The 24,052-nt window shown below is 41.5% G+C and overlaps 1 protein-coding gene and 1 long non-coding RNA gene across 2 annotated transcripts; one reads left to right on the plus strand and one right to left on the minus strand.

Annotated features, from left to right (window-relative positions):
* Positions 1-579: 579 nt before the first annotated feature.
* LOC132909391 (uncharacterized) lies at positions 580-7,840 on the plus strand. The gene is made up of 4 exons (XR_009658532.1): positions 580-934; positions 6,591-6,760; positions 6,859-7,229; positions 7,763-7,840. It is a non-coding gene; the product is annotated as an uncharacterized LOC132909391 (long non-coding RNA).
* Positions 6,581-23,721, minus strand: LOC132909375 (paired box protein Pax-1-like). Its single transcript, XM_060964177.1, has 3 exons — positions 23,414-23,721; positions 7,727-8,371; positions 6,581-7,047 (listed from the first exon to the last, which is right to left on the minus strand). The coding sequence occupies exons 1-3, from the start codon at positions 23,430-23,432 to the stop codon at positions 6,581-6,583; spliced, it is 1,131 nt and encodes a 376-aa protein (XP_060820160.1). The 5' UTR covers positions 23,433-23,721.
* Between the last annotated feature and the right edge of the window lie 331 nt (positions 23,722-24,052).

Below are 24,052 nucleotides of genomic sequence, written 5' to 3' on the forward strand. Positions count from 1 at the left end.
TAATTCGTTAACTAATTTACACCCAGAACGTAATTCCGAATCTTTGTCGGTGAATTCTACGGGACATTCTATCTTTCCTGTGATATTCAAAGGTAGGAGGGGATGGCATGAAAGGGGCGTTCCGCCATGCAACCTCGGAATATGGCTAATGCGTCTCTGCGCCGTCGTTCCATCCTCCTTTTGCACTTCGGTAAAATAACTCCTTTGGACAGTAAGCGGTAACCTCTTTACAAAATATTTACATTAAAATATTATTTAAATGAAATTACTCTAACTAAAATCGAGTTCAATTAAAACCACTCTGTAAACGAATACGAATAAAAATTATCATTGATCCGCTGGAGGAGACAGTAGCCAAGCTCATTCGTTAAATGTTTCGAAGATGCGCAAGATGTCACTCTTTGGTCTAAGCGAAAACAATTCCCATTTCTGAAGAATTAAATAAAAATGACAAGACCTTTGCTTCGGACGAGTTAACGTTCTTACAATCTTCGTGGTTTCGTAGTTGAAGTATTTATCTCGTGTGACGACGCACGAGACTCGTTAAAATTGGATGGAGCAGGTTCATCACAAGGTAAAAGAGAATTCTCTTTTTACCACACAGATAAAATACGATCCTCTCTGTTCCATTTTACCAGCTGATAAATAATTGTAAAAACCGCTTTGAAGACTAGACGAGGTAAATACACGAGATTGCCTCGCACGTTACCCGTCGCTCGTCCACGGAAGCGAAAAAAGGGAACAGATTAAAAGTTGGAGCGGCGACGCTCGACATCGGATAGCGCAGAGGCATGAAGCGTGCGACGCGACGCGTCGCGGAGACATGAGAGGAGCCGACAGGGGCTAGGGGTCTGCGAGCTATTTGTACACCGAATGGAAAACGCGCCAAACACTCGCCTCCAGACGAGAGGAACCACGCTGGACCACGGGAATGGTGACGTTTTCTTAATTACCACGTTTCCTTCTACTCCTTTTCCTTCATCCTATTTCCTATCGAGAAAAAGACTTCATTGTCGACGGGATAAGACAAGATGCAACAAGAAGAAGCAGACATCAGGAATCCTGTTTGAACGTAGATGATGTCACATTGGAGATATTATTTTACCAAGATCTTCAAATAGTTGAATTTGAAATTTTTAAATGTTAATTTTTTAATGTTGAGTTTTAAATTTTTTTAACTTAATTTCGATTTATTTGTAGGAAAAACCCATTAGAATATACAATATTATATTACATGTTATAAGTTACCATTCGAGTATTAGTTTGCATTGTTGGTATGTAACGCAATGCGATTAAAAGTAAGATACCTAACCGACGTATGTAACGTGAGATCGTAATGTGATATGTTTCTAACAGATTGATTTTGAAATTCTCAATGATTCAAAGACAGCCTATAAGACCATTTAACGCTCTATCAGCAAACAGAATACTGTGAGTTATTTTTCTTCTAGGAGTGTACATTACGAGCCGACAAGCGTGACACATAAAAGGCGCGCAGTGGGCTCGTCACAGGGTTTGGCGGTGGTTCGACTGTACGGAAAAATGACACGTTTCTCAAAGTACGGAAAAGTTATTCCATCACCGTGTTTACCTCAGCTCGTTCTCGGGAAATCGTGCGGCTCGAGGTTGACGCTGCGCCTTTCCACTTGCGCGAAATCTCGGCCCATTAATCGTGCCCGTGCTCCTCTAATACATTCTATTCTATTCTAAGCGAGACAGATACGCGGCGCGGCCTGTTCTCTCGCGGAGGGTTTATTTACCCGTTAATTTATTAGCGTATCTTCGTCATGGCGTAGCTCGTAATCGAGCGCGACGGAGTTCGCGAGCACGGCGTGCCGCGCGAAGCAAAACGCTCGCTACCAGAACTCGCCGTATTTTAAACGGCAAGGAATCGCAACCGGACACAACGACCGAGAACACCTTTATCTCACGCTTGGGTCTTCATGTTCGTTGAAAAACCGCTGACGTGTATTTGCCGTGGAAATTTATACGCCTATTCACGGCCAATGTCCGTCCACTCCTCTGATATTAGAACCTGTAACTGTTTGATGGAGCTTTTACATCCGAGATAAATTACTCTGTATGTTTTCTACACGATAATGTAAGTAGTTAGAAGAACGACATTTTTTGACCTTGTTCTAATTCGAGTTATACTCTAAGTCTCTTTACCACGATTAATAATTCGTCTTCCGTTTATTACTAAATCGCTATTATTAAATGCTACCTTAATCGATAATAGGTTCGTCCGTAAGTTCGCGGTTTTCGTTTCATATTCAATATTATATCTCATAGCAATCGCCTGTCGGCTATGACCCATAGGTACGTCGTTCGATAGCTTCTGTTTTCTTCTTTCGTGCGACCATACATTTCTCCACGTATATTTTTCCGTGCCAATAACAAAGCGATTAATCGTTCAAAAGATACGGAGACTAGCGGAAACAAATGTTCGCTCCCACCATTATAGTCGAAGCGAATGTTTCTTTCCACGACTGGGAGATTGGATCGCGGAATTCTTCGAACGAGGAGTCCAAAAATTATCGCAACGTTGAGAAGTTGTAAATATTGACGAAGAATACGATACCGCACTCACTTATGGACCAACCCGTTGGCTGATCTGCGAATCTCTTGCTTGTTACTCCATAGTGTGGAGTCATTGCACGGTCTGTCACGAGATCTCTGTTCCTCCTCTTCCTTTCTTTCATTCTTGCAGAAAATCTCTCTACAGTAGGCACGTATGAGAATTTTTCAGGAAGGAGAGACTACGAGGACCGAGGAGCATCCCCCTTTCTTTTTCGCGGTTAATAAAAGCGGCCCGCTGTTAATGAGAACATGGAAAGCCGACACTGAACGACTTCCAAAGAAGCGGTTCCCGTGAGCAGGTTCTGTCGCTCCTTTGACTAGGGAGTAATAGAGTATCGGGGCGGAGTATCTTACCGCGGAATGGAAAAGGGGATATTCGTATTTCAAAGGGACAGACCGTCAGGCCGGCGCGATGCTCATTATGTTATAACTCGCCTAAACATCAGGAGAAAAAGGCAAACGGTTATATAGCGTGTACGTCGGCAGCAGAGCTAACGATTCAACAAGTTTTTACAGTCTCGTGAATCTCGTTCGTTTGGTGTTACATCGTTCCCGACAAAGGCGAAGATCGTGAAATTAGAAAAGTTTGTCCTTTCTCGTTCTTCGATGAAATACCATGGCGACCACGTTGATTTTGTATAAATGGCGACTGAAAGGAGGTCCATTGGAAAAACTATCATTGGTTATTTTGGCCAAGAATCGTGAAGCTGGAAGCACCAAGTGGGTGTCTAATTTCGTCGAAGAGGAGGGATTTTACGCTCGATCAACGCTGATTGGACAACGCCGGTCCGTTTGCTTTTATAACTTGGTGCTTTCGTACGCTCGTGCGCGCTCCCGTATGTACTTGCACAGAGAAGAGCGCCAAGCGTGTTACGTACTCTATCTATGCTTGCTGTCACAAATAATTAATATTACTAAATTTAAAATTAGCGGAAAGGTTACTATAGTATTTATTATTCCGCCATTTTTTATTACCTGTACTTACTTCTCTTAAATAATTCTTGTTCTTCGAAGTCGAAGCTACGTGGCGAACAAGATTCCCTTATGCAACAAGCATTTCGCTGGACGAAGTTTAATTACTAAATTTAAAATTAGCGGAAAGTATACTATAGTATTTTTATTATTCCGCCATTTTTTATTACCTGTACTTACTTCTCTTAAATAATTCTTGTTCTTCGAAGTCGAAGCTGCGTGGCGAACAGGGTTCCCTTATGCAACAAGCATTTCGTCGGACGAAGTTTAATTACTAAATTTAAAATTAGCGGAAAGTATACTATAGTATTTTTATTATTCCGCCATTTTTTATTACCTGTACTTACTTCTCTTAAATAATTCTTGTTCTTCGAAGTCGAAGCTGCGTGGCGAACAGGGTTCCCTTATGCAACAAGCATTTCGTCGGACGAAGTTTAATTACTAAATTTAAAATTAGCGGAAAGTATACTATAGTATTTTTATTATTCCGCCATTTTTTATTACCTGTACTTACTTCTCTTAAATAATTCTTGTTCTTCGAAGTCGAAGCTGCGTGGCGAACAGGGTTCCCTTATGCAACAAGCATTTCGTCGGACGAAGTTTAATTACTAAATTTAAAATTAGCGGAAAGTATACTATAGTATTTTTATTATTCCGCCATTTTTTATTACCTGTACTTACTTCTCTTAAATAATTCTTGTTCTTCGAAGTCGAAGCTACGTGGCGAACAGGGTTCCCTTATGCAACAAGCATTTCGTAGGTCGAAGTTTAATTAAAATGGTAAAACGTTAACGGCCAGCTCTCTTCCAGAAACATTGTTTCTGTGAAAAACAAGAGAGGAAACGATTAATTTAGTTGTAAGCTTGCACGCCTTAAGAACGATATCGCAGCTCATTAAACATTGTACGGCCATTATCTGTGGTTACAGAGAAACGTTGCTGATTATTCGGAATGGAAGCATCAATCAAGCAGTCCACGTTATCGGTAGTTACGCGCGAATCGATCCATGTACGCGCATTTATTACAAGACCGTTAACAGAATACGTAAAAGCCTGAGATAGACAATAATTCTATCGGACACAATACCATCGAACGTGCTTTACGACTATCCCATTCTTCTAGATACGTTCTACTCGCTCTTTCATTCGTTGCCTGGCCGCAGTCGATAAAGAATCGACGGAACGAAGATCAAAAGTTAGTTTCTTCGTTGTTGAAAGCTTGCCTGCAAGACGAAGCGGCTGAAATCTAAAGCTCCGTTTGCACGTGTGGACGTTTGAACGTTCGAGTTTGAAATTTAAAATGCAAGCAATTTATAGTTGGCAATTATAGACTCACGTTTAGACGTTGAAACTATGCAAATGTATTGTGTCTTCTCTTCTTCCTGCGTCGTTTCTTAAGCACGGCGTCGACTGTTTCTGCAGCGGCGATCAAACTGAATACGTACCTTGTGCTTCGATCGATTGGAAACTCGTGATTGCACGAGCACACCGACGACTAAATCTCGACGACTCCGCCGGTTTTTCTTTCATCCTGGATCGCCGCGTCTCAAACGAACTTCTCCTTTTGCTTCGCGGAAGCCTTGGTAATTACGAAGATCACCGCAGCAGATTAACTTCGACTGAAATACGGCCGCGTTATTTGAACGTTGGGAAATTATATAAAGATGGAAAATATAAAAAGAAAATAAATTATTTTCTATTATCCGTAGGGAACCGAACGTTCGAAAGGTGTGCCAAAAAGAAGAGAAGTTATAGGAAATCTAAAGCACCGTTGTATTCTCCAACTCTTCAGCGTGCCAACTGAGCCGTGAGCTAGGAAGTAAATTAACGTCGGAGGACGAAAAATTTTCGGTGAATTATAGCAAAGTCGCCGTGCAAAGAGACAGTTCGTCTGAGATGCGTTGTTATCAGATCGATCTTTTCGATGTCTCAGATCAACGCTGATAGATGCTACTGACTCGCGTGGTATTTCTTACGCGTAGAAGATAATACACCTTATTATGTGGATCTAAAGTCGTGTCACGAAAATAGACGGCTATGTAATTATTGAGAATTAGTATTAATTTCATTCAAAGCACTTGCGTATTTGTAGTAACTACAGAAGTTATAAAAAGACTTGAATCTCGTCATTCCGACAATTTGGTTTTGATACTTATATTTCATACGAGATTAACAAATTTGTTTAATACATACCAGGTACCTTGGTCCTTTGCAGATTTTCCTCTTCGATTTCAAAGTATGGATGGAAGAAGATTGGAAGAGGGAAAAGAAGTACGTTGTTTAACTTGACGGAAAATATATATTTCCCAATGACAAAAGTTGCATTCCATAAAAAAGCATGGCAGAGGACTATAATCGCACGATCGTGACACGATCGTACATGTTTATCAGTTAAATAATATCGACAACATCCTCCCAATTTATCGGGGGAGCTTTTTTCGAACGTCTCGCTCGTAAATCTCGCTTCGCTGGGAATAAACGATCTTCTTTCCTTAACGATTATATCATTAAATCTACGCAAAGTTTGAACAAACATACAAAAAAAAAAAAAAAGAAAAAATAAAACAAGGTAAACGATTAAAACAGTATTCGCAGGTTCCACGAGTAACGTGCAAATCCTTTTTTCAAAAGTTGCAACAATCTCGATCGTCTTCTCTCACAGTCCGTTTCACGAATAATAACGAACGTACAATTTTCTTTATGGCACTCGAAGGAAGGCACTCTTGGCAAATGACGATAAAAATATATAATACTGGTGAGATGATATACCGTTTTTGCCAGCCACACCCCATTAGGTACTTATTCATATCTCTTTCTTTATTCCTATATTTTTTGTCTTTATTCTCACTTACAACCACTACTTACTCTCATCGTTTCGATCGTCCTTTTCCTTAATTACATATCGATTATTAACTCATGGATACATATGCAACCACTATGTATATGTCTTATACCACGATCCAGTTACTTAGTCTTTCCACCACTCGCGTTTACTATCAGATAAAATCCTATCTAACGTCACGATCGTTTCAATTACAGGGACTAGCTGGTTGACTGTTCGTCGCCGACGACTGCATCATGATCGACTGTACAGTGAGAACCGGTGACGTGGTTGCCACGGGGGTGACGGTGTCCGAATGGTGATGATGATGATGGTACAGAGCCGACGCGTAATACTGCTGATGATGGTGATGGTGGTGCGGATGATGGTAACCGCTGGTTTCCTCGTTGTTATTGTTACTGGCAGCGTTATCGTTGCTCTGATGGTGATGATGGTGACCGTGGTGATGATTATTGTTCACCGTAGCGCATAATGGCGACGTTGGCGACGGAGACGACTGCGAATTGATCAAGTTGCAGCTGGTGGCGAGGATGTCGTGAACCGTGTGAGAACTCGGCCACTGTAGACCGACGGAAGTAGCCGTCTGATGGCCGACACTGGGATGAATAGCGGTCGGGGAAGACGGTGACAGCTTGCCCGGCGTCGTCGGCCCAACTGGAAACGCACCGGTACCAAATTGGTATGGAGAGGTTCGTTCGAATTCGATTATTCAGCGCTCGTATCAAGATGGAAGAAAGAGACGCGACTGTTGCCTGATATCCCGCGAGCTCGCTGCTAGAACTGAACGCACACTTCAAGTTGCGCTGGTGGAGAACGAAGTTTTCTTTTTTGGACAGGTTTGTGTTTTTGTTCCTCCTCTCTGTCGTATCGGGATACGAACAGAGAGGAGGTGCCACACCTACTGTCTTCTTCCACCAATGTGTCACGTACCGTGCCCGGTAGGTTGGCGTCTCGAGCGAGAACTTTGCTCCCAATGTAACCCTTGAAAGCTATCAGGCAATCACGCTGATACTACGAAGGACGAAATTTCACCCAGTGCGTTCCATTTTATCTTTAAATCACCCGGTCGAATAAATGCTACTCGATCGGATAACACCAAGATCAACCAAGTAACACGAAGACGGGGTGAAACTTCCACCGCGATAGCCTTTAAGAGTTATCGATAATGACACTTCTGATACCTGTACGTATCTATGTGTTACCTGTACATATATCGTTGATATAATTATCCAATGCAACGCGGATCAATGCGAACGCGAGAAACTGAAAATCGCAGAAAGTTCTCGCTCGAGGAAGAAGAACAAGAAGTCGCGAGATCATTGAGGCTACCAACCTTGATGATGATGATGATGGTGATGATGCGTTACAGCGGGCGGCGGCGTTGCGTGATAAGGCGTCGGCGGATACGGGACAGGACAAAGGGCGGCTCCAGCCGCGGCCGCGGCCGCGTACAAATGATGATGATGGTGATGATGCGCCGGATGATGGGGATGATGATGAATCGCGGTCGCCGCGCCGACCTTGTTCCTCAATATCCTCGAGATGCTGCTCACCGATGGCACGTTGTATTTGTCGCACACGCCATCCGACAACAAACGATCCCTGATCTCCCAAGCGAAGATACCAGGATCCTTCAGTTTCAATTGTTTGATATACTGGACCACCTTCGGGGTGGTGACACGGGGTTTGCTGCCACCGATCGCGCCAGGCAGTATGCTGCCTGTCTCGTGGTACCGGGCCAAGATCTTGCTGACACAACCATGGCTGACTCGCAGCTGCCGCGAGATGTCGCACGGCCTGATGCCCAGCTGTGCAAGCTCCACTATTCGCAACCTGACCGCATTTGGCAAGGGTCGGCCATTTACGAACACACCCCCTAATTGGTTCACCTCGCCGTACTGTTGCTGCTGCTGTTGTTGATGAGGCTGTTGCTGCTGCTGCTGCTGCTGATCTGCACCGAGTTCGCTCCCGTTACTCTCTGTCCGTAAACAACGTCGAACGGTGCATTAGCTTTACGTAACTATAACAGCAATCGACTCGAAACGACCAGACTCGATATATAAATTTTATTTGTAGCTGTTGTTTCTTCAATTTACTCTCCGGCGGTGGAACATTCGTTGTACGATCTTAGGCTGCCCTCAGACTATCATTGCTATATCTATATGTAAGTATTTCAAGGTTCTCAACTAAAAGGAGCAACGTGTACATATTGTCAGTACGATATCGTCCGATATTTGTTGATCGTCTGGGAGCATTAGCTTAAAAATAGGGATTTTCTTCATTTATATCGGAAGAAAGCGAACACATCGAGAGCAAATTCTCACCACTTGCGTATTAACTCTGGTCGTCTTCGTTGTGGTTGAAGAACGGTTGGAAGCAGTCGAAGAAAAATTAGACAGCCACCTTGGGTCGGTCGTCTTTTTAAAACGTGGTTGATTACGTCGCGACCCTTCGGGACCATAAAACTCTTAATAAATTTCTGCTTCATTCGGTCCTCTTATTTCGGATACGTGACACCCCGTTTCTCAATTCGAATCTCGCGTTCCGATTCGCGGAAACAGCAACGCGACGTCGACTTATAAAATCGTGGCGAAGGGAAAGCCATGGATAATTTTACGTTACGTTGGAACGTAAAACGAGCGGGTAATCTCGCATCGATTCGACGGGTTAGGCTACTAAATAACGCCACTATAATATACTTCGCATCGAGCCTTACACCTGGCGCCTGGGTTGGGTTTTAATGAGATGCAGATGTACGTCGGTTGCCTCTACTCGGCCGAGCTCGTCTGTAACAACCCTTAATTAGCGAAGCAATGCCCTAGCAATTGCCCCTAACTACGTTCCAAACCCACCTAAATTCCATTCTCCGGTAAGCAAAGACAACAACCCGTCACGAGAATAATAAGAGAGCTATCTTTAACTCGAGAGACCGATGCTCAAGTGTCGTTAGGACTCCCGGCGAGTACGTTAATTTTCCATTATTTAGGAAAACGCAGCGGATTTATAGGCGACGCTGGAAATAGAATTTTTCGACAATATGCAAATACCTCGTTCTATATTACTTTACGATCGACACGAAACAAACGTAAACGAGAACGAAAAGCAAAAGGAATTGAACGTCCTCCTTTTCGCAAACAGATGTCTTCTCGAGTGCAAAAACGTTAATGCGTTGACATCTTCCAGGTTCTTTGATGTCGAGCATCGAAAGCTCCTTTCTTCATTTTGCATCTATTTGAAGTGGCGTGCAGTAGAAATAGAGAGGTGAACGGATATCCGTGAAGGAAGTACGAAGTCGTCATCGAGGAACGCGAGTGTACTTTCCTCCGTCCATGGAAGGGGCAAAATTTATGTGGCTTGGCCCTTTCTCCCTTCGGTTACGTCGGTCTCCATATTCTCTACCCATCGTCTCTCTTTTCTACGCGAACGCCGAGCTGACGTACGCGTTACGCAGAAGAGGAATAAATAAGAAAACCGCGGCGGAAAGGAGGGCCCTACGATGCCTCCGTGATTCCTGGAAGAAGAGTTTCGTCGGCGACGCCGCCGACCGTAGAGACGCGTTTTTGCGCGGCCACCGGCCATTCTTTTTTCTTCGTCCCCCTTTTCGACATCCCCTCGATCTCCCCGTAATGGCGGCTTCTTGGCAGAGGCGCGAAACACGCGCCCTTTACGCCACGTTTCCACCATCAACGATCCTTTATCAATTTACGTGGGGCAAGTTTGTTTTAGAACTTGCGATGCTTGAAATAATTTTCCAATGATGCGATCTCGCGACTTTCGTTTCTTTCGCTCTTCGCTGATGGATATTTACCTACTTATCTATCTATTTATTTATAATATGGGAAAATGCTCTATTACAGATTACAGTTACAGTGCTTCAGGTACTCGACGTAGAGCAGCGAAGGCGAATAAAACAATATTATCGTGTAATTTAAAAGATTACGTTCAAGATGTGCGAAAATGAAGACCTGTGGAAAATAGCCACTCTTGTGGACGCTGTAATTGTGACTTAAAGGTTGCCGTTGTTTTCAATAGAACAATAAAACAATGATATAATCTTGACGGTTATAATTAATAACACGTAGAATGGAAGTTTTGAAGGATTTGAAAGATTCAGGAAGAAAGTCTACGGAGTTACGTATTTCATTGCTGTGTATATACACGTTCTGCTGGATGGATCAGAGTAAAATAAGTTAGCTGTGTAGTGATTTTGTGAAAAAAGCGGAGAGGAACGAAAAGGTCTGGAAGGGTCAAGTCGCATTTTACTTGATGTTAGATTTATATTAGATTGTTATATTTTATATCAGATATGGTATATACGAACGATTGAAACAGTTCATTTTTCCGTTAATAAATTTAAACAGGAAGATAAGATCGTCAATGCGTCTCCGTTCTTCTGGAGAACGTAGACGAAGAGAGTTTTGAGCGAGCTCATAGCTGTGATCGTTTTTTAGCATTGGAATTTCTTCGTATTATCTATCCAAAGGGTGTTCCGATTTTAACACCTTTACTGTAATTTTATTACTTTTCGAGTTGGCCACTGTATTGTGAGTTACACGAGTTATATACACACGACATAATTTTTATCCATCGTTGACAGGTTCGCAAATATTATCTTTAATACAGAAAAAGCTCTCCGGTTTTAATCGAAAGACAAACGAGGAGGCGATTTTCGAAGAATCACCCCGCTAAAAGGAGCGAGTTTTTCAGCGGATCGCCGATTCGTGGAACGACCCCGACGTGGCCCGTTAAACTCCAACGATTTGGACTTAATGACCCGCGTTACATTAAAACTCCGTCTTTTTGCCGGCGAACCGTTCGATCGCGAGGGAGCAGCGCGGGCTCGTTAAACGGAAGACAAGCCCCGTGGTTTATGCGTGCTCCTCGTCGGCTCTCTTCTATAGGTGAGTAATTAATGAAGGGATAAACCGCTCGCATGATAGATTTATAATTACGATGAATTTCCTTGGCTCTAGAGCTGTTCCCACGAAACTCTCGACAACTCGCCCAATCGAGATTACGCTCGCGATAGAATTGGAGGTAAAGAGGAATTAAAAATTTGTTGGAGGAGACAGAGACTTTTCGACTTCGTCTTTATAAGTAACGAAAATGAAAAACTATTATTATCTTTTTTTATGCGATCTAAGGGAAATATTTTTCTTACTCCTCGAGCATTAGTCCTCGAGTTTTAAAGGACCTAAGCTCTAGAAATCCAATAAGGGTCGGCAATAAATTCTCGGCGGTTTATAGGTTTCTCCCTAAGTCTACCAGCTTGTAAGTCCACTCGATAACAGGAACGAAAATATACTAGATTCGAGAAGACAAATATCGAAATCTTATAAACTAATTTAGACATTGCACCATACCTTGATTTCTTTGTAAAGCACATGAAGAAGAATTTCGTCTTTCAGTATCGTTACAACGAATATTAATTGGCTGTGAATATGTTTCTTTCGATAAAAGTGACATGCCTTTGATTGATTTTGAGTCGGTTCTTGCTGGTTCTCCCGAATTACTGGAAAGTAAAGCTACCTCCTCATTGTAATAATCCTATCGATCGAAATGTAATTGACCGATCCACATATGTCTCAATGGTATAAAGAGTACAAATTTACAACAAGTTCTAATTGTTTATAGTTGTTTATAGTGCCAGTTTATAGTGCTAGAGATATTTATCTTCAAAGTTGAAAGTTTTAACACGTAATCCTCCGTAGTAAGGTCGCTGGAAAACTGACTTTTTGATCAATTACGGAAAAACCGGTTTCACAAAGTTGCTAAGAAACTAACATCTATGTTCTGTAAAACGACTAAAAGAATCCTTCTTTTTCAAGTGCAGCTCCGACAGTTTCGAATAAAAGTAATTGTGGAATATATAATATCGTGCAAAATGTCTCTATATATAATGCGAAGTTGTCATCCTGTCCATTTATGAATTATTTCTTAGTATGTGCGTGTAGGAAGTGCAGACAGCCAAGAAATTTCTTTCTAGGGAAAAAATCTTAGACATACGCGAAGAATATGGCTTTCGAGCCTCAGCGTGTTTTACTTTCGAGGGATGTCGTCGCGCTACGAATATCTTTAAGCTTAATTCACACTAGCGATCACGGTACAGTCAGATCACATCGAGTCAAGCGTCGGTCAAAATCGCTATATACGTAATTCAATTCATAGTAGGCGGTACGATCGACTCAAGTGAAAATCTGTTAACCGTGGCATCGACATAGTAGCAATCAAAACCGCGGTCAATGCGGTCAACAATCGGGAAAGAACACCGAGGGCAAGCGTTTGATTGATCGTGATGTGACCGTAACTTTGACCGCTGGTACGAATCAGGCTTAAGAACTGGAGCGACGAATTGTAAACGTTAAAGTGTACGAGCTCGTACCTATCGATGTTAATAAACTCTACACCGTCAATGTTCCTCGGTTGACAGCATCAGAGAAAAAGAAGAATGTCCCGAACGGGAAAGAGATCCTCCGGGTGCAGAGCATGTGTGCAAACACACACGCGTGCACGGTTCACCCTCCTCAACGATGAATACGTGTATTACACGCGTGTAAAATGACTACACGCGTCGGACCCTTTGATGTCGGCCATTTATCACCGTAGACCGGAGAAAAAGTCTAATAATATTGCGTGCACCGCGACGTTCACGCGCGTGTGCGCGCGTGAAATGGCCAGATCGTTGGTTCCACGCGCGCGATTCGCAGACGTATGCGTCCACTCGATCTTCCTACGACGATATATTCCACCTCGATTCGCGGGATCCGAGAAATTTGAGCGGTTCTTCGCGTAGACTCAGGGGAAAAGGGAAGAAAGGGAAAGAAAATGAAATGAATCACAAGCGAATCAACGGAAGCTTTATAGGTTAACAGACGATTTTACCACAATCGTGGGTTATATTAGAGAAACGATGGAAGTCGACGTCATGCTCGTGATCGAGATTGATAGCGCGAGTCCAGGCATAATTGATAACGTCAAACCGTGACACGGACATTACGTTGAATGGTCGATTGATCGAAAACCATGCGCACCAAAGGTATATGATACCTTTATAGAGATAGGTTGCCTCCAATTTATGTAAGTTTATAGAACGAGCTTCGGGAGATCGAGTATAGGTACTTTTATATGTTAACAATTTGTACTTCTCCCGCTTGGATTGCAATTCCTAACATTTCAGATACGTTCCACATGAGCTGTCGTATCAGGTAATTTATGTTCTCGTTATTTTGCCAAACATTTTGAAATTTTCTCTTCGAATCATAATTTGAATAGCTTCCAGATATTTTCAATAACGTTCAGCTCTAGCATGACATACTACAATTTATGTAGCAATATAGCTGTACGACACAGTATAGCAATGTATCAAATAGATCAGTGCACGAGCTTTTATACAGGTTCGGTAATAACATGGACAGCTAACGACAATTTGACGTTTACGACGCGCAACTGAAAAAGTGAAACATGGTCCTAACTCGTCTCGCACGTGGTCCTAAATCTCTTCGATCTCGCTCGTAGCTATATATGTTGTTATTCGTGTAAACCGTAAACGATCCTCCAATTATTTCTCGTGGCATGCACGCTTCGTTTTCCAAGGAACGAAGAAGAAAAGGATAAAAAGCAGCGAGCCGACGAGACGACGAGGGAAGGATCGACTAATTTGGTAGCTGGAAATTTGCGAAAACGATACCGGGGAGGCGGAACAAATTGTCGCGGATAAAAGAAGCAGCAAAAATCGGCTGGTGCACGCTGCTGGTGTATAAGTAGAAAAGTTGAACGACGGACGCGCGAGTCCGTGATGTGGGCGTACACCGGACGAGTGATGGATGTCAGTGTCACCCTCGAAAACACGTGTTCCGCTTACATAGATGCCCGAAACGCGACCAGTGTTTGTCTACCATTCTCACTCGCTAATTATCGACCCCTCTGCCTATCCCCTTTGTCGGCCTCTCGCTCCTCTTTTATAGAAACGGATCTTTCGTTTAATTTCCGCGCTCGTCTGCACCCCGGCGCCCACATGTCACTGATTAGTTCCTTCCAACGCAAACGCCGCGCCGTGTCGAAGATTAAAGGTTCTTCGTTTTACACCGTGAACGTGGAACAAGTTGAAACGATCTGAAACGATCTGGAGCAAGTTTTGGCTCGAAATCCATCGAATACAGTGGTACAGCACTGGATGGCACTGCTCTGTATCGCTCGCCTTCACGCGTTACCGTGTTGTTCTATTTGTATATATGTGACATTTTCGGCCAATACGCCTGTCCATCTCTACGATTGCGTTGAGTTTATACGAAACGATCGGACCTACATTCCTTGCTTTAGTCTTTTCCATCCAGTTCGATACATCGTTAGAAGGTAGGCTTATTTAACGAATACTTTGAAAGAAAATAGGTTCGAACTGTTTATATGGAACTTGAGAAATGGAAACGATGCTTTCAAACATAATTAGGTAAATTGTATTTTTAGGCAAGTTCGAAGCTTTATGAATACTTTAAGTAGAAGATTAGTTGTCGATGTCCTTGTGGTAGCTTTCTATTCGCTTCTAGCTTTCTATTGAACAATATCCAATGATATTCCTAATATTTAGTTTCTGCCTTTCACTACTCGAACTATCATTTTTATAAAATTCCTTTCAAATTTATTAGAAGTTCGAAGCTTTGTGAATACTTTAAGTAGAAGATTAGTTGTCGATATCCTTGTGGTAGCTTTTTATTCGCTTCTAGCTTTCTATTGAACAATATCCAATTAATTATATTCCTAATATTTAGTTTCTGCCTTTCACTACTCGAACTATCATTTTTATAAAATTCCTTTCAAATTTATTAGCAGTTTAGGTTTCCTTCAAATCTAATCAAAGCGTCTAAGTACTCATACGTACATGTACGTTCTCGAACTCTACAGCTACTCATTTTGATGTTAGGAATCGATTCAATTAAAGCGGAACATAATCTCCTGCGATTAACAATAGAATGTCATAAAGCGAGACCTTTGTACTAGAACTGACTCGTATTCGCACTACTACGCGTTGGTCTCATCGCTAGCGTAGAGCGTTCGGTAATTAATTAAATTAACGAAAGGATAGTTAACGAGGTAGAGTCGCGGAGCTAGTTAAGATTCGCAAGATCGTTTCATGGAATGGAGAATATTCTGAAGGGTCGTGAATCTTGATATTTAGCCGAAATACTTAGCGGAATACCGAGTCGATGCACGAGCATAGATTTATAACACGTGCTCGCGTTGAATCCGCAGACGTTGAAAATAGTCCTGTCATGTTTCATCATTATTTCCAGAGGCCTCATAACCTGGGCACTGGCCAAATAGAATTGTTAGGACCTATGTACCACCTCTTACGCAGTCATAATGTTAATAATTAACAAGAGAGCGTTGAGCATACGCTTCCGACTCGCCGTATAACAGCGCGTTAGTTCGCAAACCTCTGTTATTTTGCTTCGATTCTGCTGTGAAATCGAAAAGATTCTCAATAATTCGGACGGGATTTCGCGTAATCTAAAAACTGGGAATTGTAATCGAATCGTCTATCGCGTTCGATCCAAGTATAGCAATACACGCAGTTACATGCAAGTAATGTAAATCGTAAATCATGTCGCGTTATCGCGAATGGTTAATTTATATATGCCAGGAATATACTTTTCGCAGACTCCTTAAGAAAAAAACTCGTCGGATCCCGACATCGAAAGAACGGATTTTGAATTTTTTTCGTCGATTAGCAGAGAGTCTATTTATAAGCGTGAAATTTATGCAACTCGATGCACGAGGAAATTAATTATATGCTAATCGCGGTACATTTTTCATGATAACCGTTTGACCTCGTCGAACATAGTTTCATCATAGCTCTGCCGATTTCTACATGCGGCTGCCGAGTAAACCGAGTGTTACGATGAATTTCAATCGAACTCTCTGATCCCTCTGCTAACGAAACACGATTATCTCGTCGAGCAACTCTTCTCTTCAAAATTTTTCACCGTGACGTTTATGTTCCTTATAAATATCCAAACATCTCCTTTGAACTTTAAACTCGGTTTTCGATAATACCGATCGTTTAATGTTAATTTCCTCGCAACTTCGAGCCTGCACAATTCAACTTTTTAATCATCAGTTAAATCATGATTTTGAAAACGTTTCTTCTCGTCGACGGAATTACGCACTCGTTTTATTCATTAAGCGCTTAACGAATAGATTTGTAAGTTTCCCGCGCGATTTCTACTCGGCTTCCCTTTCCCTCCGAGAGACCGTACCTTTCTTCGCGCAACCTAAAATACACGCGTGCAAAATTTATCTCGCACACGCGTGTGCGTGAGGCCGGCTCACATCTGGAATACGCGATGACAGTGGGACCGAAATATATTCGATCGACGAACAAAAAACGCGCTCGGCCGAAAATTACGTTCCCTTTTTTCATTTAGATCCTTCAAACGCGGCTCGATTTTCGTTAAATTAAACAAATAATATTCCTTTCGCCTAAATAATTAATAACGACCTCCCGCTTCCATCAAATTTAGTCTCTGCGCACTAGGAATTAAAATACGAGATATACTTTACAAAAACAGAAATCACAGAAACTTCCCAATAATGTAGCATCGCTGAAAATAAAACGATTCTACCATCCAGTTCGATGAAACGATGTTTTAGAAACGTACGGAGTACGCAGGACCTTGTGGAATTTGTAATTTGAAGTTAGGAAACTTGCGAATCTACCTATGAGATTTCTAAGGAAATTTATCGATCGATCGTTTTGTCTATTCTGGCACATCATTCTGTATAATATACCAAAGACAGAATCGAGAGAGTTAAGTTTTCTTAGCGAAGACCAAGACCGCGAAGATGAATACCGAAGTAAACGAAGAGCGAGCCGTAATTGAAAGCATGTTCTGTGCCGAGACGAAAATTGCTACTCGACTCTGAATGCTATAGAGTCGCGACAGGTTTTTGGGATGGGCTATTAGAAGAAACCCCTGTGGCGGGCCGCCAGGATCTTGAATCACGAGACGAGTATGCAAAACTTCACGTCCAAATCGTGCAAGTAATAACTTGTCAACGATACATCTCCGGATCGTTTCGCCTTACGATCGTTGTTTGTGGATGACTATATGCCGTATCTAATAGTCCATACGATACGTTCCACCTTGCCACGCTTTCATAGCCAAATCGCGATCCACGCTACATTACCTCAGGTACAGTCAGAGGATTAACTTCGTTAATGTCAGTCGCAGACATTCTTTCGTCTTTTCATTCGCAGCTTTTAATTTTCATTCCTATAAGTATGTGCAAATCGAGGTTTCCATGAAAGGTTTCCGTTCATAGGCATTGCTACACTTGCGAGAAGTTCAACGAACTTGAAAAGTCATTGAAAAATGATCAAAACCTTTAAGAGTTATCGTTTCGAGTGAAACGTTGGACTATAAAGGACTCGTGTTATGTATAGACTATGGATGATTTTATAATATGGATTCAGATTTTGAACAGATTTTTTGGAATATCTAATCTAATTCACCTTCAATTTTTCTAATAGGATTTAGACTAGCAAACTTTCGAGATCGATCATAATTTATTAGAATACTATATCATGTTGTAATGCAAATAATTTGGACAAATATTAGGTTGCAGCATCGCACGAATACAGAAGTTTGATCGATTAAATTGTTTCTTGGATACAACTAATTTAAATTAATCGCGAAGTATCGTATAAAACTGGCAGGTGTCCTGATACTTAGATACGAACGAGAGCATAGGATCAAATAAGCAAGTTTAACTATGTTAAGTAGGTATTATAATTGTCAATATAAACAGAAATGTGTTTCTTATTCCAATTGAGATATTTACATAGTTTATTATGTTTATTATGCGTCGATTATGTTTCCAAATTTATTCATTAACAATATCCATTCCTTTAAATGACCGAAGAGATCGTCGTGCAATAACATTTTACCGAAAGTTCCATAATCCCGAAAATATGATTCTGAGAACGAGAGAGACACGTCAAAGTGTTGCTTAACAGTCGCAAAAAAGAAGATATCATCTCTTACGTTTTGGGTAATCTACTATTTACGTATTTAGCGATATCGCGACGCTTAAACTGCTCGAATTAGCTTTTAAGCTTGCTAGGAATTTAGATAAATGCAATTTTAGTATATTTAGATAGTAATTGGTAGATAATTGTTTTAGCTTTACTTCGGTGTTTTAGACGGTGTTTTAACGTTCTTACAATTAAATTCGATGAAACATCCAGAATGAAACATTTTACGAACCCGTTCGATACAACGATGTTTTAGGAGCGTTCGGAGTATTTACAGGACCTTTAGGAATCTGTAATTTGTAGTTGGCAAATTTGCTTTAAATTTAGTCAAAAGTCATAGTAGCAAATAAGGAGGTTCTCCTAGGAAATTAGCTTTAAAAGGGTCGAGAAATTAACGACCAAATTGTCGCGAAGTTTTCAAACCTTCTGAGAGGGCTGAAAGAGGATTCGAAAGATCCCTGAGAAAGGAAGTCAGAGACGGAACAGTTGGTAGGGTAGCTCGAGACAACTCCAGAAGCTAGCACAAGTATTTGAGCAGTCCTTTGTCAACTGGACCCTTTAAAAGCTAGCTTCCTTGTTTAACTAGAACAAACGGTACTAATTGAACGCTAATGAATCTGTAACTGCATGTTGTCTGACAGTGTCAATAAGACACGAGACGTTCTTCCGAATCTTTCATAGGGAACAATCTGATCTTCTACTTAGACTACAGAGTCTAACAGTATCCTCCTTTCATCCAAATTAATACGAAAATCGTTCCCAATGTTTTCTATACAAGACTACATGAAATATCCAAACCTTCTAATATTTAATACACACGAGCTAAATCTTTATCTTCATAAGAATTTATTGATTTTAATTTTTTAGCTTTCTCTTCGTATTATTAATTTGCATAAGCAGATATCGGAAATCTAACAATAAAACATACGCATTCATTCCCACTACATTTGATATTTTCATTTTAATCATAATCTTTTATGTTACGAGACCTATCTTATCTATAGCTATATATCTATATATCCTAGCGTCAAAACAAAAGTACAACATTGTTTGTTGTACTAACTAATCTGGATCTCACAGTATGTACGATATTTCTTATAATATTTAGTAGGTGAACTAAATCTTTGTCCTCGTAAGATATGAATTTGCATAAACATCGGCAGTTCAACGATGAAATATACCTGTTTATTTTCACTACAACGCTTTACAGGTCTATAGTTCTAGCGTTAAAGCGAAAGTATAACAATACTATTCTAACTGGACCCCCACAGTAGCAGTTAAGAATTAAGCATCAGCCGACCAGTGCATTAATCGCTTAATTATTCCACGTCGATAGCAGCCTGCACATTACGAGCATTGTTAAACGCGATTGATGAATCTCAACGTCCACAGATAACTTTGTGAAACGGTTCGCGATCAGTGCAAAATAACGGAGGATCGTTTAACGGTCAATCGTTCGTTGCGAAGTGCCGTGACAAATTTGTATTGTCCGCCTTAATGTCTCACCCACGTAAACAGGCGTGAAGGAATACAAAAGGAACATAAAACGTCGTTTTATCTATGGAATACGTTTCCAATGTACCGCGGTTACATATCGAGGTCTTGAACCGTACATGTGGCTACGAGTGTATTGGTGTCAATGACTTCAGAGATTGTCAACGTCATTGGAGAAAAAACCAGAGCCCGATAACACAGGCGTTTTAAACCGACTCAAACATCGCCTCCGTTTCCATCGTTCTTCTTTCTACTCGCGCTGCGAAATTTTACCGACTTTCAGAACGGTCCTCGCGGTCGGTCCTATTAAAATATACCCTTCGAAGCAGAATAACATTTTTAAAATTTGATCGAAGTACTTGGATTCCCTTGAGAAGTTAGAAGAATCAACGCGCCGAATGACGCGTAAGAAACTTTCGAAGAAATTACGATCGGTCAGCGATAATAAACGTTGCTTTTTATAACTTTTCCACCCGATGTTGTAATGAAAAATTAAACGATGCGTTTTGTAGATTTATGCCAATTACGCTATAGTACATGCTGAAAATTTCATTGGAACCGATTGACGTTGCTACGAGCTACGAACGATCGAAAATAGCGAAAAACGCAGTTTTCCACGATTTTCAGCCTGAAATCTAAAGCTCGTTTTCGTATGAACCTATCTCGACGAATTAACGTAATCGGCTGTATATTTATCATTTATCATCAAGAAAACCATGACCCGTACGACTAGATATTTCCGGATGTTTATAAATATTTATAAATATTTAAAAAGAGGACCTGTACCGCGTATACTGTCTACGCTCCCTATAATTTATTCCATGTTTCTTGCACAAAGTCTTCGTCCTAATCGAATCCTCTTTGAGGACACTCGAGCTAATAGATTTTTTAATTATGCGTAAGTAAGATGGATAGGTTGGCCTGCGATTCGTACGTGTAGAAAATAATGTGGCGCGTCCATACGTCTGTGGAAAGATCGGTATTGCTGCAAGGGTAACGATAGATCTAGGTCATCGGCAGCGTTTCACGCGTCACAATAAACGTGGAACATCATCGAGATTTATGATCCTGCGTTACCAAAATGTAGGTCATCGTGCACTCGGTTCAGCATCGTCGATCGGACGTGTCATTCCTCTATCGTAGACGTTTTCCAAAAAAGATCAACATTTTGCAATTGTCATACGTTTTGCAACTATCGTATCATCGCGCGGATGCTCATCTTATCGAAAAGTGGATTAACTTCTTGCGAAAATCGACGAAAAAAGGAGTAAATTTTTAAGAGCCTCTCCCGGTGAATATTTGAGGAAACATCATCGCCAAAGTAAGATCTACAAAATTCTTGTTAAATCGATTTCATCCGCTGCCTTTGGAAATAACAATATCGTCAACGTACAATACGATCGACATTGTACGAGGAATAAACTTTTTTTCAGATTTGTTGCGATAAGAATAATTAGTGGAAGAAGACGAAATCGAAGGATAGCACAATAACAGCCAACGTTACGATAACATATATCAGAGGAAACTCTCTCCGTATTTCCAAAGATCTGTTTAGTTCACAGAAATGCGCAGTTGGCTGGACGTTTCACCGGTATCTGGTGGCATAGATCATGCTCCCCGAGAATCGTCTGCGAAACAGTCTCGTTAGGACGGTCCACTTCGATATTCGTCAAGCCAGAAAACGCCGCTGACATAATTATTAAACACCGAACGGATTCGTTCTACGCTTCGTGGCCACGGCCAGTCCCGATATACGGTTGCTACGGCTGGTCGGGAGTTTCAGAAGAAAAAGAAAAAAAAGAAAGAAAGATCGAAAGCAGAGCGATAAGGAGCCGAGGAGGGCATCCGGCACCCAGCAAGGTCAAAGGTTTCTGGAGAAATGAGTACAGTATACTTTCTATGAATGGATCGATTCGTAGCATCTTTCACGCGAATTATTCCACCATTTGCCAACTATTTCTATACTCAAGCTTTCGTAAATCCTATCGATCCTATCGGTTGTCCAAGTCAGCACGCTATTCAGCTTACGTACGCTTTCGCCCGTATGTCGATAAGTAAATAAATGTTTGTTTCCGCATATTTCTTCTTCTTAACTCTGCTACCAGTTCTTTGGATCGCCTTCTGAACCCATTGCGCTTCGTTATTGTTGACGAATTTCTAACGTTTGAGAAAAGTAGAATACGAAAGGATCGTTACTGATACGTATGATTTTCCATCTTAGCATTAAGCATATGCTAAAAGTGTTCTCTTCAAACGGTAGGGATCATTTGTTGAAAAAAAGAAGAGCGAGATTGAGATTAAAAAATTATAATACGAGTCCTCCTCCGTTGACGAATTTCTTTTGAAAAATCGTCGTATCAACGACGATTTATCTAAAATTTCTTTCGGGCAACTACTTGGTAAAAATGATTGAAAACGAAACAGAAAGCTTCGTTCGAGGAATGATCGAATATTGTTTGTCGAGACGCAGAGCCGATAGAAGAGATTTAGATGCATTCTAGCGATGGTAAACAAAAAATTGAAATGAAACGAGCTTGTGCACGGTGTTTAGATAGGCTCGTGTTGGTAGATAATTCTGGCAACCTATTTCATTATCGTACGCGATTCGCTTGAAATTAATAAGTGGCGAGCGACGGCGCCACACCAAGATACAACCAAGCGCCACGTCTCATTTAATTATAAATTCAATTAGGTCGAAGTTGATTGGCATATGCAAACACATCGCGCGCCATCGAGATTCGATCTTTCATCTCGTCGAACAGTCGCATTCGGGCAAAAACGTACGAGAAGAAAATGAGTTTCACTAAGGAGACCAGCGTTGAGACACCCGCGATTCATCGCTCTATATAAAGTTACATCACGCTTTGAAATTTCGCCGCAGATAAGACGCGGATGGTCCCATTAATCGCGAAACAGAAATATCGTGACGCTAACATAACTCAAAGTTTGACGAAAGTACATATCAAGCGTGGTAAATCAATTCTATGGCATGTGACGCTAACGTAAGTTTATGCCAATGTAATGTAACAACTACATATAGCAACGTATCTCTTATTTTTAGCGAAACGTCGGTCTTCGTTCGTATCTTCGATGTATCGTTACGAACGTTGACTATCTCTCAATATTTTACAATTTCCGAGATGTAACAACTGTCCTAAAACTTTTGAGCGAAGCTTTTTCTATCCAACGAGTTCGAAAGTTCTGCTTGTACGAGTTTCAACTCTTCGATCGAGTTAGTTTCATAATTAGACGGTTTAACGAATATCCTTCAAATATAACTTTCCGCAGTAAGTTTCTGATATTCTCCAGCTATTTTCAGCCACATAAACCAAATTCTTCTTCGACTGTTCCAACTGTTCCAACAAACCAGGAATGAATCCTCCTCAACATCTAGCGATGTTTATTAAAAAAAGATTCAGAGGTACATTACGTAATCGTAGTTACGTTGTCGTATGGCATGGACACGAAGTGGGAATTGTAGGAGCAATTTCTCACCTAGCACGATGGGATCCATGAGGAAGAGCAGCCTTGCAGCCGTCGGCTACGCGCAACGCGGTTCCTCCAGTTCCTCCGCAGACCTTGCCCCGTTCACTCCGCTTTTCTCCGTTTTAATTATACTATCCAGGCTGATCGCGCGATTCGCTTATTCGATCTTTCGATTTGCCGATCTCGATAATAGCTTCCAAAGCTCGTCCAACGATCTCATAAAGTCTGCACTCCGTTCACCGTGCACCAAACGTGTTCCTTCGACTATCAGCATTCCTCCCGCTTCACATTTTCCAGCGATACGTGCAACAGATCGCTCCGATCGTCTCGAGGAATCTCAAACGATCTTCGGATCTTGAAATTCTCCTATCGTACACGTAACAACGAATAACAGAATACGTGGGTAATTAGCTTGACCGAGGAGGTATCGGTAAGTCACTTGGGCGAATGCGGAAAGGACACGCGAGCCAGGTGAAAGGTGGAGAACACTGGAAGAATCGAGTGGTAACGAGCGTGAAGGGAGCCACGCCGCCTTCCTTCGTCGTCCTTCATTCACGCGCACCGAAGGGGGACACTGAAGGCGTTCTCGCGGCTGTCCACGGAAAAACGCGACAATTGAACGGTAAATAATCCGGTGCGCGGCACCGT

Source organism: Bombus pascuorum, chromosome 7, assembly GCF_905332965.1.
Source record: "Bombus pascuorum chromosome 7, iyBomPasc1.1, whole genome shotgun sequence".
Taxonomy (NCBI): domain Eukaryota; kingdom Metazoa; phylum Arthropoda; class Insecta; order Hymenoptera; family Apidae; genus Bombus; species Bombus pascuorum.